At 56.5% G+C, this 14,375-nt stretch overlaps 2 protein-coding genes across 28 annotated transcripts in view; both read right to left on the bottom strand.

Moving 5' to 3' along the window:
* Nucleotides 1-476: 476 nt before the first annotated feature.
* NKX6-3 (NK6 homeobox 3) lies at nucleotides 477-6,336 on the bottom strand. Its single transcript, XM_045449247.1, has 3 exons — nucleotides 5,427-6,336; nucleotides 3,313-3,482; nucleotides 477-1,936 (listed from the first exon to the last, which is right to left on the bottom strand). Exons 1-3 carry the CDS (start codon nucleotides 5,806-5,808, stop codon nucleotides 1,697-1,699), a joined length of 792 nt encoding a protein of 263 aa, XP_045305203.1. The 5' UTR covers nucleotides 5,809-6,336; the 3' UTR covers nucleotides 477-1,696.
* A 2,198-nt stretch (nucleotides 6,337-8,534) lies between these two features.
* ANK1 (ankyrin 1) overlaps nucleotides 8,535-14,375 on the bottom strand; it is a 219,690-nt gene continuing 213,849 nt past the window's right edge. For all 27 annotated transcript variants that reach the window (XM_045459301.1, XM_045459354.1, XM_045459389.1 and 24 more), the window contains one exon: nucleotides 8,535-11,033. In XM_045459301.1, the coding sequence (XP_045315257.1) occupies nucleotides 11,007-11,033 (27 nt within the window). In that variant the 3' untranslated portion in view covers nucleotides 8,535-11,006. The remainder of the gene's footprint in view (nucleotides 11,034-14,375) is intronic.

Raw genomic sequence — 14,375 nt, 5'->3', positions numbered from 1 at the left:
CCTCAGTTTCCTCATTCACGTAATGAGGCTACGCTAATGCCTACCTCCTGGGTTTCTTGTGAGGGCAAATGATGTAATCGGGCTTTCGATGTGGGAGAAATTAGTAGGTAGGTGGTCAGTTAATGTCAGTGCTTCTGTTCTCTTCCCCTTGATCTTTTCCTCATGGAACCTAGTTCCTCAAACAGTTCATTTCTCCCCGAGAGGCTATGAATTCCAGGAGGCCAGGAACTCCATTAAAGTCTTGGGTTCCCCCCCCCGCCACCCCCACCCCCGCACCTATGACAGTGCCTGGCATTGACCAATGAGATTCCCAATTGACCGGTGTTGTGCAAGGGAGCAGGCAGCCCTGCCTTCAGGGAGGAGGGCCCCTCACAGCTGGCTTGGCTGGGACTCCGCGGCCGGTTTCACAGAAGCACACGAGCCACGGGGAGGTTTCTGGGACTTTAATTTTTACTCTTTATTTTTTAAAAGCCGGTAAAGATGGGCAAACGCTCGGTCCCTTTTGGGCTGCACTCCTCCCCGCCCGCCTCCCCCAGCCCCTCCCACCTGCCGGCTGCTCAGCATCACCTGGGCTGCAAAACACCACCCCGCTGGACAGTGCCCTCCACTGCGCAGGCTCCAGCGCCTGCCGCGGGGCGGTCTCAGGAAAGGAAGGGCCCGGGGCCGGGGAGAGGTGGGGGTCCTGCAGCCCCTCCCTGCAGGGGCCTCTCCCTTCCTGCGTGGGGTACCCCAGTTGGAGAAGCCGGGGGTTCTGAAGTCCCTTCCAGCCCTGCCATCCCTTCCCTCTCCCCGGGTGATCTTGCCCTTGTATCAGCACCGAGGGCAGCCCAAGGGGACGGCTCTGGGGTGCAGCACCGACCCCTAGGATTCTCTCAACTTTTCTCTGCCTCTTCCTGTCTCTTTCCCAGCCGGGGTGGTGGGGGTGGGGTGGGGGGTGGGGTTCTAGTCGCTCCCTCTTCTGGGGGAATCCCCGCTGAGGGCAAAGTGGAGAAAGGAGACCAGGAGAACCTTTCCCTCCAGGGGTGTGATCCTTGAGTTAGGATGTCAGAGGCGTTTCTTCTTCGCTGGGACCCACTTGCCCTCCCGGAGGTGGATTTCCTCCAGTCCAGGTCCTGTATTTAGTTCTGGCCTCTCAAGTGGGATCCTTCCTGTGCCAAGGTCTGAGGAGGGAACCCGGACGTGCTATCTTTTCTTCTGCAGTCGGCCAGTAGCCCATCTGGACCCAGCACCCTGGTCTCCCAACTCCGAGGGTGGAAGGGAGACCTCTGCCCAGGCCGACTGCCTCCCTGGGGGTGCCCCCCCCCCCCCGCCCCGCCCCGCCATCCAAATCACAGTGGCACGTCTGGGACCCCACAGCCAGTTTCCTGGCTCTGGAGCCAGGTCGCTTCCATCCACCCGTGCGCTCACGAGTTTGCGGGCCTGGCAGGTCAAGGCCTGGGCCCCCAGAGGTGCAGAAAGGCCCAGAGGTGCCAGGGCTCGGGCCGCGTTTGTACCTCCCTCCTCCCTCAGCTAGACCGGCCCCCTTCACCACCACCTCCGCCCCCGGTCCTCCCCCTTCTCTCCCTCCTCCCCTCCCTCCACGTCGGCGCCGGGGGAGCCCTCGTCCCTGGGACCCCCCACCCCACCCGCAGGGCAGGGGAGGGGCTGCGGTCGGGCCTCTGCTGAGACGCAGGGGTGGGGGCGGGCGAGGGGGGCGTCACACGCTGTGCGCGCCCAGGCTGAGCACCGAGAAGGCGGCACGGTGCTTGCGCAGCAGCAGCCGGATCTTCTCGTCGTCCGAGTCGGGGTCCAGCGGCTTGTTGTACTCGTCGTCCTCGTTCTCCGAGGCCGCGCGCTCCCCGCCCGCGCCTGCACCGCCCGGGGCCCGAGGCGTGGAGGACGAGGGCTCCAGCGCGCTCTTCTTCCGCCACTTGGTCCTTCGGTTCTGGAACCACACCTGGGAGGAGAAGGAGCCGGAGCGTCGTGCGCACACAGCACACACAGGGTCCCCCTCCAGGAGGTGACTCCACTCAGCGGCAAGGACACTCGATCCTTATTTTTATAGTATAGTAAAATAAATGGCTCAGTAAAAGAACAGGTTGTAATATTCACACCGTTTTCTGGGGGAGAGGGTAAAATAAAAAATGTAAGTGCAGCAGCCCTTTCTGCTAAGCTCTAGCCCTCCCTGCGGTGTATTTTCCTTCTCCTTTGCCACGCGGGACACTTGGATGGAAGAAGCCTAAATGGCCAGGCATTCAGTAGGTGCTCAAAAGTCATCCCTTCTTCAGTTTCATAGACCCTCACTGAACTTCCTGAATAATTTCTAATTACAAAAATAACATATTTTCATTGCTTACAATAGTTGAAGAGTGCAAAAAAGTACCTACAGAAGCAGAAAAATGCGCAAGAAGACCACATTTTTCTCTCCACTTCCATTCAACAGACCAGGAGGCTGCAGAAGTAGGTGACTGGAGATGCTAGTGGAACCCAGACCTGGGGCCCAACCTGCCCCTTACCTCCCTCCTCTACCCTTGAATTCCTCACCATGTCACAGCGTGGAGCAGTTGTGACATACCTCAAAGCTTTCTTTTTTGGGGGGCCCCCACCCAAAGTCTCTCAGGAGAGATCTAACATCAAAGTTGCCCTCTGGGAGCCTGGTGGCAGGAGCCTGTTTGCTGACTTCAGACTCTGTGGCACGTATTGTGAGCATGGCCACTGCATCCGGCTTGGAGGCTTCCTACACCAGATATCCTATCCGAGCTTCATTTGGGTGGCCCTGGGAGGAGGCGTTATCTTTATTGGCAAACCAAGGCCAGCTCCTTCTGCTAGCCAATGCAGCAAGACCAAATACAGCCCTAACATGGCTCAGAGGCTGACTCCTGATCTGGGCCAGAGGCTGCCATCAGCTCTTGAAATTTCTTCTGGTCAATGCAGTGCAGAGGAGGGGAAAGCATTAGGTTGGCGCCCCTCGAATCTGGGCTTGATCCCCAACTCTGCACTTAACAGCCAGGTGACCTTGAGCAAGAGGCTCAGCTGAGACAGTTTCTTCATGTGTAAAGTGGGTAAGAAAACCTACATCAAGGGTGCTTTATGGATTAAATGGGCTCCTACACTCAAGGCTCTCTGTTGACAGCCTTTTTTTTTTTTTTTTTTTTTTTTTTTTTTGTGATGGTGATTATCACCATCTCTAGGGTTAGGTGGGCAGGCAGTGCCCAAACAGCAGGAGAGCCAGGAGTTGCTGGGAGAGTGAGGCTGCCTCTCTTCCATTCTGTGGCATCCTGTCCTGGCAGGCTGCTCCCTGCAAGGCAGACACCTTCTCCCGCACAGACTCACCTTGACCTGCGACTCGGTCATCCCCAATGAGTATGCCAGCCGTGCCCTCTCAGGGCCAGCCAGGTACTTGGTCTGTTCAAAGGTCTTCTCCAGGGCAAAGATCTGATGTCCCGTGAAGGTGGGCCGGGTGTGCTTTTTCTTGTGGATGCTGTCACTCAGGGGGTCCGGGGCTGGCGGGAGGGAGAAAGTATGTGGTTAGCGGGATGAGCAGGGGTCCCAGCCCTGTCCTGAATCTCCCACTGGGCAAGCTCCTTCGCAGAGAAGCCACTGAGATTGTGGGGGCGTCGTGACACCACTAACCAAGCAGCATTCCTGGCGTTCTGACAATAGTGACTGTGGCCTCTGCTGTGTCTGGATGGAGAGGGACCTCCAGAGGGCACCTGCCCCAGTTTATAGCATCTTTGGGGACAGAGGGAGCTTAAAACCTGCCCTGGTCTCATTCCTTGCTGTGTAATGTTTTCACTACTCAATAGGACTTTCTTCCCAGTCTCAGCGACACCAGGAAAGAGACCAGGCACCTTCCACCAACAATCGGGGCCCCAGGGGGTCTGGGAATTCCTCACTCCCTAATTCCCTGTTCTGGAGATCCCATTTTCTAGGTTTCTGAGAAAACCAAAGCCTTAAGCCCCAAGTTACTGCTCTCCCTTGTCACCAGGCCTAGAAGTCATGTGGCCTCAACCACACCTGAAGAGTTTGTAAGGAGGCTCAAGCCCCTGACCCCACCCAGCTAGGGCAGCTGTTCAGGCAGGAGCTGGGCTGGAGGGCTTCGGGGCTCAGGAGAAGCAGAAGGCCCACCTGTCGGGCCTTGTTCAGTGCAGCCCGACAGCCCATGTCACGCCTCCTCATGTTACAGGTGGGGAAACTGAGGCACCAAAAGGGGAAGAGACCTCCCAAGAGACCATCATCTGCAGTTCTCTCTCCTTTTGTGTTAATTCAACCACTGACTCAGATATTTTCCTGTGTGTGGCTATGCACTTGGGATTGCAGAGTAGGGATGTGGAGAGAGAGTGTGTGGTGGGGGGAGGGGACGATGGAGGTGTGAGGGACGGAGGCCTAAAGTATCCCTGAAACCACTTCCAAGAGATGAGGTCTTCGCCCGCATGGAACTCTCCATGTTTCAGGTTGAGTCAGCGGTGGGCGGTCAGGCAGTGTGACCGCCTGGAGAGGCATAGCAGATGGGGAGGCTGGTGCCCTTTGGTGGGGAGGGGGGTTCCTTGGTGGGCCCCAAGCTTCTACTGCAGTGGGGCAGCCCCGGCGTTAGAGAGAAGTGCAGGTTCCCTCCGCCTCTGCCCCTGCCTGATCCTGGCTGGGCCTCCGTGGCCCAAAGATGGCTCCTTCAGCCACCGTCACCCTCCCTGCCTCCCAGGTGAGCCTCACCTGCCTGTGCACGACCTGCCACCCCCTCCTGGCCCTGACTGGCATCGCGGGGGCCCTGCACCAGTCCTCTGAAAACAGGTCTGTGGATGGCAGGGCAAGGAGACCCCCCACAACAACTATAGCCAAGTCTAGCTTGACTCAGCGGCTGTTCCTGGAGTCTGGGCTGTTGTCGCTGCTCCTATTGACATAAGCCCTGCGGAGGACGGTGGGAAGCCAGCCTCCTTGAACATAGGCAAGACCAAGATGGGGTCAGAGTGCAGCCTGTGTCCCTGAATGGTGTCAGGGCATGCGTGGGCTCTCTGGGAAGGTGATGCTGCAGCAGCTTCTCACTGGGGACTGCACTTGCTTGCTTTGGATGAAGAAGTGACATGGGCTCCCAGTGGGAGAAGGAAGGTGAGCTACCAGCCGGACCCTGCACAGGGCAAATGTAGGCTATCTGGCCTTCTCCAGACCTGGAGACCCCCAGGTTCCCTAGGAGGGCGGCTGAGACAGCAGCTGGTAAGGGTGGGGGGTGAGGGGTGTGGCGCCTGCCTGGAGGGGGGTGGGCCAGGGAGGGGACAAGTCATTCCTGCACTGAGGTGGGACGTGGATCCAGGTGTCTGACGGCTGAGGAGAGGTGGACGGCAGGTATGGACCACCCCGTGAGTGTTCCCTGCCCACACCTCCTCCTGCCCTGATCCTGCGGTGCCCACCACCTGCCTGCCCGGGGTGGGGGTGGAGCCTTGCCCTGTACTCACTGTTGCCGCACTGCCGCCCGCCTCGCCAGTCCTGGCCCGTGTCCGCCCAGCAGTTCCGGGTCCGGGTGGGGTACTCATTGCCAGCTTTGGGAAAATTCCCCACCTGGGGTCCATAGTAGACCCCCTGGGAGCCAAGTCCACCAAAGCCTGCCACGTGAGGGTAGCTGGAGAGGAGGCCGCTGTTCGGCGTGGCCACAGGTCTGCTCAGGATGTCTGTGATCCCATGGGGGGTCCCGGCGGCCAGCTGGGGACCCAGCCCCGGAGGGCTGAGCTTGTAGAAGGAGTTCTGCACCGAGTACTGGCACACGGGGGCCTTCATCTCCGAGAACTGGGCCAGTGGCGTGTTGTTCAGCAGGAATGTGCCCTGCAGGTTGGACTCCATGATCTTCGGGTTGGGGTGAGGGGAGGTGAGAAGCCCAAATCCAGGCCCCTAAAGCCAGAGACCCCAAGCTCTGACCCAGAAGCCCATGGCAGGTTTGAAGGGTCAAAAGCGGCCGAGCCCCAGATTGCCCTCCCACCTAAGATATCCGGCCCAGCCCTGGCCTGGGGACCTGGCACCTGCGTCAGCTCCTCGGAAGTCAGGTGCTTCTGGGGCAGGTGAGAGGCCTCACCAGCGCCCCTTCCCTCTCTGTCTGTCCTGGAGAAAGGCGGCTCCCCACGCTTCAGCTCAGACCCCTTCTCTGCCTCTGAGTCTGGGGACCCTCCATGAGAAGTTTTAAGTTCAGAGAAGCAACATTTCCCTGATAAAGATATGGCCCATTAGAATACAGACCGGAGACTGGCTGAGCTATGAGAGGTGCGGCGCCATTGGTCGAAACCCACACGGGCCTCACATTGGCTTTTCCAAGACAAATTGCACTTTGAAAGATTGACTGTAAAATCAGCCAGGGTGTGTGTGTGTGTGTGTGTGTGTGTGTGTGAGAGAGAGAGAGAGAGAGAGAGAGAGAGAGAGAGAGAGAATGAGCTCTGGAAGCTCTGTTCATTCTCAGAGGGTCTTTCTGCTCCTGATCCCCCAAGTCAGCTCCTGGTCCCCCAAGTCCAGCTTCTAGGAAAAAGTGGCTGTGGGGGGCCTGGGGCTCCTGAGGCAGCTGGAAATCCCAGTTCCAGCAGCTGCTCCCCTGAGGGTGAGGAGGCCAGGCTCAGGGGCTGCCGTCCTGGGGTGCATGGGCCCCTTTACATGCAGATGCCCAAGCCACTGCGGAGTGTGGAGTCTGAGCGTGGATGCTTCTCTTCCCTCCTCCGAGCTGGAACGGGTAAGTGGGGAGGCTGGGCTCTGGGGTGGTGGGGGGTGGGGGTGTGAAGCTCTGTGGCCCTCCTGAGAGCCTGGCAGTGGGGGTCTGCCAGGCAGATTGGGGCAGGCGGTGGGAGTGGAGCAGCACTGCATGTGTATTCTCTTCCCACCTCTGCCTCCCAGCAGCCTTCCCTGATTCCCTCTGTCATCCCATCTTCCTCCTCTGAGGAATCACCTGTGCATCTGCTGGAGCTATGGCCATGTTCTGTCTGGCTTGGCACCTGGGTTGGAAAGCTTTGGTGGCTGAGATGGCTGTTGATTCAGTGGCGGGTCTCCGTTGCAGGCACTTTGTTAGTGCTCAGTCACTATTGGATGGATGGGACTAGGCTGAGTTGCAGAGCACCCATATGTCTTTCATTCTAATGAATTTTTATAATACACAAGGCTCTACTGGGGGCTATCATCCATTGTACAAACAGGGAAACCAGGGTAAATACCCAGTTGTTTCTGTATGGGGCAGCATCCTTTCTTGTGGTCCTTGTGGTGGTTGTTGTTTTGTTTTTTGTTTGTTTTTAGTAGAAACTAACATGCCACTGGTCTGAACACTTAAAATGACAGGAAAATAGTGATTGCCAGATAGATTAAATAGACTTCTGTCCCTTCTCTGCCTGGCAGTTCCAAATCCTTTCCTGATCAGGCCGTGGGCTCCTTGGTTCTCTCACCACCCCCTGGTCCCACTTTGGCAGGTGGGACCTGCCTACGAGGGCCTTTTCCTGGACCCAGAACTCCGGGTGGTGGTGTTCTCCTCTCACACAGAGCCACACTCTCCCTGAGCTGCTGTTATCTGCTCCGGTAGAACTGGCTGCTCTGGGCCATGTTCTCTGTAGTGTAAATGATGTAGGTTAATGCGAGAAAGACCTCACACAGGCTGTGGAGGTTATTTCTCTGGAAGTTTAGACTAAAAACAAGAAACAAGGTTCTTATTCATCTGAGTTGGCTGTGTTACCAAGCTGCCTGGAGTTCAGGGAAACTTTAATTCCCATTCCCAGCGTTGCCGCCTGGCCCCACCCAGACAACCGTGATCCTGAAAATGTGATTTTGAAAACCCTCTGGATGATGCGGTGGCACAGTCGGCTGGTCCCTTGGCCTGGGTGGCTTTTCTGATACTGAGAGAGAAGCTACAGATTGAGAGCGAGGGCTGGCAGTGCTCCTAGGACCCTGTGACTGTGACTTGGTCACCCCCCAATGATGGGAACGTATGAGGAAGAAAAGCTACAGCAAACGATTTGATCCTTATTTACTGCCAAGCTTGCCAAAGGCTTCATGTTTGGGAATCCCAGGATGACAAAATGAAGAGACTTTAGCAATTTTTTTAATCCATTCCCCCATTTGACAGATGAGAAAACTGAGGCCAGCTTGGTGACCAGCCTTGCTTGAAGTGTGAGGAACTAGTTAGGAACAGGACGATTTTCTTAAAAGCTCTTGAACTTTGGTGGCATTGAGGGCAGGGGCCAGACCCCTTCACAGGGGTGTCCTGGGGGAGTCCCCCTTAGTGTATGCCAGCCATGCACCCTGGGAGTTTGTGGTACCCGCCTCCATCTACCTTGGACTTGCCCCCATCTCAGGGTAATGCTTAGGAGACAGAATTCTGTTCTTTCAGCCCCAGGGGTTTGAAGCCTCTGGGCTTCTCCCAGAGTGGGCGGTTCTGATGGAGGGGCTGCCCAGGTATCCGGGGAGTGGGCACCTCCCCGAGATGCAGGTCTTCCTGATGACTGATCCCACCCCCAGACTCCTTCGGGGCCCCAACCCAGGCTTCACTCCTGTCCCAGCACCTCAAATTCCCCCAGGACGAGCCGGGAAGGAGAGATGGAGCCCTGTGCCATGAGTCAATTTCTTTATTAATTTTGACATTTGTTCAGCTGGTGTAGGGAGAATGGTCTATACATCAGAGTGGGGGGGGGGGTTCTCTCCCCATAACAGAGCATTTGGGAGGGAGTCAAGAAAAGAGTCATTTTCATAACAATTAAAAAAAATCAAGGTAATTCCAAAACTTCTAAAAAGCGTCTAATGTGCAGACTGCAGCATTCTCTAGGCATCGTGTGGAGACCCCAAACTCCTCCCCTAACAGCTCCTACTAGCAACTGGAGCGCGCAGCCATGCCGCCGAGGGCCTGGGGCCGGCGGGCCAAGCAGCCATGCCAGACGCAGCGGAAGGTGCCAAAGCATAGCCTGGAGCCGCGGGGCCCACGCTGGGCTCTACGAGGGGCCACGGGGGGCGGGGGACGGGGGACGGCGGCCTGCGGGGGACGGCGCGGGATCGAGGACGGGAGGCGAGCCCTGCGCCTGTCTTCCCGGGGCGGGCGGGCGCCCGGCCGACGCGGAGAAGCGCCGCGCTCCTGCGCCCCGCCGCGGGGTCGAAGGCGTGGGGGGCCGGGGCCGCGCCTCCCGGGACACAGCCCTCGGAGCCGCTTGGCGCCCCCTGCGCCCGGGCCGCCCCCCCGAAAGCAAAGCGCAAGCCGCCCGGTCCAAGCGGAGCGCCTCGGCCGGCCCCTGGCGCGTGGGGCCTGCGGCCTCCGCCGGGAGACCTGTGCGCTGGTGACAGGCACCAGGGCCGTGGGGGGCTCGGTCGTGAGGGAGCTTCTGTGCTACTTGGAAGGTTTGATGTGTCTGAGGACACCTCAGAGGAGAGGCAGGGAGGAAGGTGACAGGACGTCCACAAACAAAGGCTCTTGTGAGCGAGAAGAGCCTGCCAGTCTCTCTCCGGGCCCTAGAGGGCGCCCGCCGCGCAGGGCGGGGCGGATTGTGCTGATTCGGGCCTCGCTCTGCCAGAGGCTCTAGTGTATCTTTAAGGCTCTTCCCTGGTGGCACCGAGGCGAGGAACAGCCAGCTGTCTGCTTCCTTCCTGCTCTGACCGAGGGCCTGGCCTAGGAGGGGCTCCGTCCTAGCCCGGGGCCTCCAGGTGGCCATCTGCTCTCTCCTCCTCCGGCTCTCCTCCCCCTGGGCCTGTGGTCAGGAGTGGGCCCCTCGCCCACCTCTCCGAGTGAGGCAGAGGGGCTTGGTCAGAGTGGGGGCACTGAGGCTGTCCGGCCTAGGCCCCCCATCCTGTGGGCTGCCTGGACTTAGAGCACCAAGTTGGCTCTGGGAGACCTTGGGGGTGGTGGCTGACTTCTAAGAACTGGCAGATACATTCAACTAGCCCTACTCCCTTCCTCTTTCACTGAAAGACAGGCTGTAGCTCCTTCTCCTGCAGCCTGGAGAAGTCCTCAGGAGCTGAGCTGTTAGTGCTTTGTACATACTGCTAAAGTGTTTCTATTGGTTTGCATAGTATTTATTGTTTTTCATATACACAAGGCTGATTACTGTACAGTTTACACTTTGAACACAGACTATGATATAAGTGCTTGAAGATATAGAAAACCTCCTCTCTATTGAACATGCTGGTGCAATCCTGGGACAGCCACCGGCCCGCCCCCAGCTGAGAGAGAAGACCCTTGCAGATGGGGCACTGGCTCCCTTTGAGCCCTACAGCTAAGCCTGGGGGTCCTCGCCTCTGATTCTTAAGTCCCTAACACAAGGAACCCTGAATGCACTCTTAAATTAATGATTTTCCATTGGAAGATGATTAATACTGAGACTGGCAGAGAGAGAGAGAGAGAGACAACATAAAAAAAATTCCAGTTTATCCACAGGAGAGTCTATACAGCTTCGGACGTCACAGTAAAATCTGTGTGTATACTGAGGAGAGGGAAGAGGTGCTTGTGTGCGTGTGTGCGTGTGCCTATGTGTGTGTCCTGAATGTCATATAGAGCTTTCTGGGAGCAGCGGCCCCCTGGGGAGGCGGAGGGGACGTCACAAATGGAATGGAGGTGTGTGGCGGTAGGGAAGGCTGGCAGGTGGGGACATGGGATTAAGGTGCCAAACTGATTTTGTGCCTTTTTTTTTTTCTTTCCAGGAAGCCCACATGGATTTCCTACAGATAAGGTTGAAAAAAAAAGTACCCTGTAACAAGTCAAAATTAAAATGATTTAAAAAAATATATCATCCCCAGCCACAAAAGAGCCCTTGTTCACTTTTGCGTTCATGTGCTCTCTCGAGCTCGTTTTCTATCACTCTCTCTCTCTCCCCCACTTCTTGAGGCATTTGTCCTGATTCCCAACAGAGATCCATCGTTGCTAGAGGCAGGATTGAGGACTGTAGGTCATGCGTCTACAGTCGGCCGTTCATGCGAATAGGAGACTAAAGGAAGTCCCTTACAGAGATCATGCCGTTAGCCTAGAAGAACAGTGCGCCACTCCTGCAGCCCTCTGCTCCAGCTCTCCTCCTGTGTGCATGGCAGAGTGTGTGTGAAGTTCAAGGGTTGGGTGTCGAGGTGTGATCCTGAGGGACACAAAGAGAGAAAGAGTTACTTAGAATGTAAAGATGCAGCTCCCAGCAAAACCCCCAAATGCTGAATATTGTGCTGGCTGCTTAGGCAGGGTCAGATTCAGGAGAAGCGGCCAGCCTCCCCCAGCAAGGCAATGCGGTGAAAGGCGTTGAGCTCAGAGCCCCTGACCTTCCTGAAATACCAGCTTGCCTACTGCCACTCCCCAGCCCAGAGGCTGCCTCTTAGGCGTGGTTGCCCAAGCCTGCCCTGGTCCCCTGCCAACTGGGCGACCTCCCCAGAAAGCCCTCCTGTGTGTGTGCTCTGTGCCTCGGAGAGGAGGCAGAAGGCTCCCATGCCCACAGTCGCCTGGGGAGAAATCCCCATGAGTAGATCCTTGTCCCTAGGAAAGGGGCCAAATTCATAAGCCAGGGCTTCTGCTAAAGAGGGTAGCGAGCCGTGCCCTCCATTTTTTCAGTTCAGCCAACACGCATTGATGTCTGTAAGTGCCAGTCCTGGGGACCCAGAGATGGAGCAGACATGAGCCTCAGGAGCTCACGGCCCCAAGGGACGACAGTCTACAACCTCTCACTGTCAGGTGCCTCTGGCTCTACTCCCCATGCCCCTTGGATGGACCAGCTCTGCAGCGGCAAAAGAGATCTTTGAAAAAACAGGTGTGTTTTCCCTAGGATATCATGTATCTTAGGGTGGTGGACAGCAGCTCTGCCTGCAGAGTGAAGTCCCAATTCCGCAGCCCGGGATTCACAAGGAGACACCACTCCTGCCACCCCATGGCGCCTCCTCCTCCAACCTGGGGTGAGAACTCCGTGTTTCCAAGACTGGCCACTCAGGATTCTGTCTGCGGGACCTTGGGATGGATGGCGAAAAGGAGCACACATAAATAAGGCGGAGCTGACCATCTCCTGGGCAGGGTAGGAAGTGACAGAGAAAGGCAGAAACTCAGGTCTGCGGCAGAGCTGTCCCCAGACAGGGAGCTGCCCTGGGCCCTACAGGTGATGTGGTTAGGAAGGAAGCTGGAGGCGGTCAAGGTGAACTCAACCCTGAGTGGTTCTCCAGGGATTGGAGGGTGGTGCTAGGTTCCATGCCAGAGGCTGCTACAAAGCGGAACAGCAGGCCTTCTAACACTATGGCTCAAAAGCGCTGTCACCCTGGAGGGCAAGACTCTTCCATCACTGCCTGGGCTTCCCTGTCGGCCAAGCTGGTCTCCTCGGAGCCCTCCAAACCTACAGTGCCCTGCAGCTTCCTCCCTAGTTCGAGGCTCATGGATGCCATCCAGTTCCCTCTCTGCTGAAGCTCTGCTCACCGCCTTCAAGACCTCTCCTCCAGGGAGCCTCCCTGATAACTCCAGCGCCTTCTCATTTCTCTCCCCTCAGCTCTGGAAGCTCCCCGCTGCCGCTGCTACCTTTTATTCAGAGAGATCACAGGGTGTAGTGGTTAAGAGCAGGAACTTTGAAGCCAGCCAGGTTGCCTGAGTTCATATCCTGTCTCTGCCAATTTCCTTGGTCATGTTACTTGCACTCTCTGTGACTCAGTTTCCTCTGCTATAAAATGAGGGCAATAATAGGATGTACCTCATTAGATTGTGGTGATGTTTCAAAGAGCTACAAAATGCTTGGGACAGTGTATGTGGATGTCAACTTTGACTAGGCTCTCTGGAAATGCTGCCGTCTTCGTGCTCTTTCCTGGGTCACAACTGCAGCATCTCCCTGGCTGGGGTAGAAACACTCTGAGGATAAAGGCCAGGCCTTACCCTACCCAGTGGTTCATCCCCTAGCATCACCCCAGTGCTAAGCACGCCTCAAACAAGAGACATCTTAAAGTCTTGAGCCTAGGGAAAACAGCTTACCACTTCCACTTTTCTGCCCAGACACAGAGCAGAGGAGACAGGTGAGGCCTTAGAGATGATTCTATGGCAAATGCTCGTCTCGTCTTTGGGTAAACTGAGACTCCGGGAGGAGCAGTGAGGGGGCAAGTGGGAGTACCCAGTGGTGGCAGGTGGTAGGACTGGAAGGCAAGTCTCCTGGCTGTGCCCTGGACCTTCCACTGCCCTGCACCTCTTGTTCCAGGGGTGCCTGAGGGAAAGGTCTCACCTTCTAGAGCGCAGAGAACAGCCCCCGCCCACTCCCAGTGACAGTGCTGCTCAGTGCCTGTCCCAGTCCATCTGCCCCCACCCTACCCAGTGTCTGTGGCCCTCCCCTCCAGCTTCCCCAGCCCCAGACTCATACCCCTGCAATGGCTAAGGAGTAGGGTGGACTGTAAGTTAAACAGCAAAATGAAACATGACCCCTTGCCTTCCTGCCCCTTTGGCCATTGAGATTACTAATTGCTTAACTTTTAAACTTCCTAAAACACTCCACTGTCAGAGCTAACACAGGTTCTTGCAACCACAGTGTCTGAATGGAAAGCATCTCTTAAAAAAGAAGACAAGAGGGGAGCCTGGGTGGCTCAGCCGGTGAAGCATCCGACTCTTGATTTCTGCTCTGGTCATGATCTGTTTGTGGGTTTGAGCCCTGCATCGGGCTCTGTGCTGACAGTGCAGAGCCTGCCTGGGATTCTCTCTCTCTCCCTTTCTCTCTGCCCCTCCCCTGTTGACTCTCTCAAAATGAATAAACTTAAAAAAAAAAAAAGGAAAACAAGAAAAAGCAGCAGCCGTGTGCCACAGCTTCCTGAGAGTCCCAGAAGCTAGAGCCACACAGACACAGAGGAATGCCAAGGCCCGGTGCCTGCCCAGGATGCGGGCAGCCCAGAGTGCTTCCGGCTGCCCCCGCACAGCCTTCCAGCCACCCATGCCACACTGTTGCTGTCGCACAACTGACACCCAATGCTTAGACCTACATACTTGGGCACAAAGCAAAACCCACTAGCTGCTACTGTCACGCACAGTCAGGCCTTAACTCCACAGCAGTTCTGTGGCTTCTTACCCACCTCCAGGAAGCAGCCCCCTCCACCTGCCAGGCCTTAGATACAGAATCCTTCTCAAGATGGGAGTGACTGGGAGGAATCAGACGGGTAAGGGAGGTTGATTCAGGTCTCACCTGGAATGGGGGTGTTCTGCTATCTTTGAACAAACTATAAACCATCATTCCTTTCGGCCCATTTTTCAATATCATACCTACAACTGTGCTGCATCACCTCTAGGAGGTTTGGAAGGAAAACCAAAATTGGTCAGATCTCATTCTTCCATACACATAAAAATTACTTGAGAAGCTTGACGCAGAATCCTGAGTTCCAGGATTTTAATTCAGTAGGTCAGGGGCAGGACTGGGAATGCGCCTTTTAACCTGCCTCTCGGATGATGGTGACGCAGGATGTCGATGACACTTAGAGACACGGTTGGG

This window comes from Leopardus geoffroyi, chromosome B1, assembly GCF_018350155.1.
Source record: "Leopardus geoffroyi isolate Oge1 chromosome B1, O.geoffroyi_Oge1_pat1.0, whole genome shotgun sequence".
In the NCBI taxonomy this organism is placed as follows: Eukaryota; Metazoa; Chordata; class Mammalia; order Carnivora; family Felidae; genus Leopardus; species Leopardus geoffroyi.
Note: the sequence above shows the minus strand (reverse complement) of the source record. Positions and strands in the feature narration are given on the sequence as shown.

Bases quoted from the DNA above. Each gene is read 5' to 3' on its own strand.
- NKX6-3 (XM_045449247.1), bottom strand. From the start codon at position 5,808: ATGGAGTCCAACCTGCAGGGCACATTCCTGCTGAACAACACGCCACTG. The intron at 3,483-5,426 runs GTGAGTACAGGG...CCCTCCCGCCAG, and splicing joins CGGGCGGCAGTGCGGCAACA to CCCCGGACCCCCTGAGTGAC. The intron at 1,937-3,312 runs GTGAGTCTGTGC...TTCTCCTCCCAG, and splicing joins TGACCGAGTCGCAGGTCAAG to GTGTGGTTCCAGAACCGAAG.